Source organism: Limulus polyphemus, unplaced genomic scaffold (genome assembly GCF_000517525.1).
Source record: "Limulus polyphemus unplaced genomic scaffold, Limulus_polyphemus-2.1.2 Scaffold2631, whole genome shotgun sequence".
Lineage (NCBI taxonomy): Eukaryota > Metazoa > Arthropoda > Merostomata > Xiphosura > Limulidae > Limulus > Limulus polyphemus.
In genome coordinates this window covers 380-2,674 of record NW_013668241.1, presented here as the reverse complement: position 1 = coordinate 2,674, position 2,295 = coordinate 380, and the positions used below count along the sequence as shown (strand labels likewise).

General features: G+C 29.0%; 1 protein-coding gene across 1 annotated transcript in view; it reads right to left on the bottom strand.

The window, feature by feature from the left end:
• LOC106467487 (COP9 signalosome complex subunit 8-like) overlaps positions 1-1,199 on the bottom strand; it is a gene marked incomplete at its 5' end in the record, with an annotated part of 27,688 nt that extends 26,489 nt beyond the window's left edge. Inside the window, one exon of the mRNA XM_013927846.2 lies at positions 1,151-1,199. Within this exon, the coding sequence (XP_013783300.2) occupies positions 1,151-1,199 (49 nt within the window). The remainder of the gene's footprint in view (positions 1-1,150) is intronic.
• Positions 1,200-2,295: the final 1,096 nt, after the last annotated feature.

Sequence of the window (2,295 nt, the reverse complement as noted above, 5' to 3'; positions counted from 1 at the left end):
GACTATTTCATTTAATAAATGTTTTGATATACAAGTTGTTCAGGTTTTTTCATCTAAAAAAAAGTGACATTAATTTCTTGAAGACCTAACATATTTCAATTTTATATAACTGTGCTTTATACTGCTTCAGATTCCTTTAACTGCATAATTTTCCCATTTAAATCAAACCCTTCCAACTTTTCTTAAGTATTACCATCATTCAAGTGGTCTATAACCATACTATTATAAATGTCAGTTTTTGTATGTCACATTAACCTTATTTGAGCTTTTATAAACAACCTCTTTTCCTCTAAGGACCTTAAAACTCTACTTTCCTCACAAACTTTCAAGGTATTAACCCTACTCTTATCATCATCTTGAAAAGCACATTTTTCACAAATATCATCCAACTCTTCCATTTCTTCTGGCAATACCTTGTAGAGGTAATGAATTAGAAATGTTTAAAACTTACTTTGACTATAATTCAATTAATTGTATGTGTATATTGAAATGTCCTATTTGTGATTTAATATTTATTGGTCAAACACAAAATTTTGAGCAAGAATGAAACAGCATAAAAGTCGCATTAGAGATTTTAAATCTAGTCCAATTGTAGGCACTTTTTTAATTGTCATATATATGTAGGATCTGGTAGCTGATTGCACAAACTTAATTCTTTCATTATCCTTTTTTGGCATTGTGTGAAGAAATAACAGATTATAATACGATATTTTTTTACTTAAAAAATGCAAATTCTACTTAAGAGGAAATTTAGATGCCTGAAACATAGCATTTATGTATACATTAACTTATTGATAGCATTATAAATAAGGTATTAATTTAAATATGAGGCTATTTGAAATATGGTGTTAATTTGTTTTAAATATGGCATTTTTTATAAATAGTATTTTAATTGCTTTTGATATTTTTTGGTAAAAATTAAGGTGTCACAGTGCAAAACCATTTCCATGAAACTCCCTATTTTGATTTGTTGGAAACTATATAATTTCAATATAAATGTCTATAGAAAATATTTTTATATGCTTTGGTTGGAGTTCAAATGGTTCTTTCTGTCTATATATATGTATACACACACAAACCTTACCACCACAGAAAGAATAAAAGAGTAAGGGAAAACAAAACTATAAAATTTAAAATGGAAATTACTTACTTGTTTCACATTTTCTGGTATTCTCTTCCACAAAAATTTAGCATTTGGCCTATATTTTGGTGAAACAATCAAATCAAATTAAAAGTAAAATACAGTAGAAGAATAACTAGGAAATATGAGTAATATTTCTAACCCTTTTTTCAGCACAAATACTATCAACACTACCTAGATATCAGTTACTACTAGATACAGTTTTAACGGTTAATGGTAATACAGATGTATTTGATTAGAGAGAAAGCACACTTTATACAAAAAATGTGTCACACTATTATGCAAAAGGAAGTTAATACAGAAAGTAAGAGAATACTTAACAGTGAGCAGTTAGTCATATAAAGAATACAAATAAATTTTCTTTGATAGAATTCTTTACAGTTAGTGTTATGTATCTATCAGCACTTTCTATATCTAAATTTAATGATAAATCATGACATGAAATAAAAGAAAATTGTATTAAACTTGTACTAAAAGCAGAAAATATCGAACATAAAACGTACTCATGTTTTATCCTAGTGTGTAAGAATGACAAGAATAATGAATTACAAGTAACCTGATAGAATTCAATATTTGAACAAACAGATCCTGTATTATTTTATTATCATGGAAAAATTCAGTCAAAACTGAATGCTAATAAACCATAACAGGTTCTCATGATCAATTAAATCAGATCACTAGAAACATTTTTTGTCTTTCATGAAATATTTCTCACATATTTTGGTAGTGCACAGGAGTGTGGTAATCATATCGCCCAATGCCAGGGACAAAAGTTCTATCTTATACTTTGCCCATTTGACAAGTAGTTTATCTTTATATCATTCATTATCATAAGCATACAGGATGGGGGTGGTGTTGCAGAAACTCCCCACAGATTGGCTCTTTTGTGAAAATTCGTCTTCATCAGCGATCAAGTTAGTATCAGAAAAAGAAACCTTCAAGAGGTATTCAAGCTCTGTTCAGTGAAGTTAGTGGCCCTAAATCTTTTACCACTGATGTAAAGACTTATCATGTGAATATCTACTATGACAAGAATGACCAACCTATTCTTTGTGCATTGTCGATTGTTATTTTCACAGCTGAAGGTTACAGCTATGCAACTATTGCAAAACGTTTAGGAACTTGATGAGGAGATATTGAGGAGTGAGGAAAAA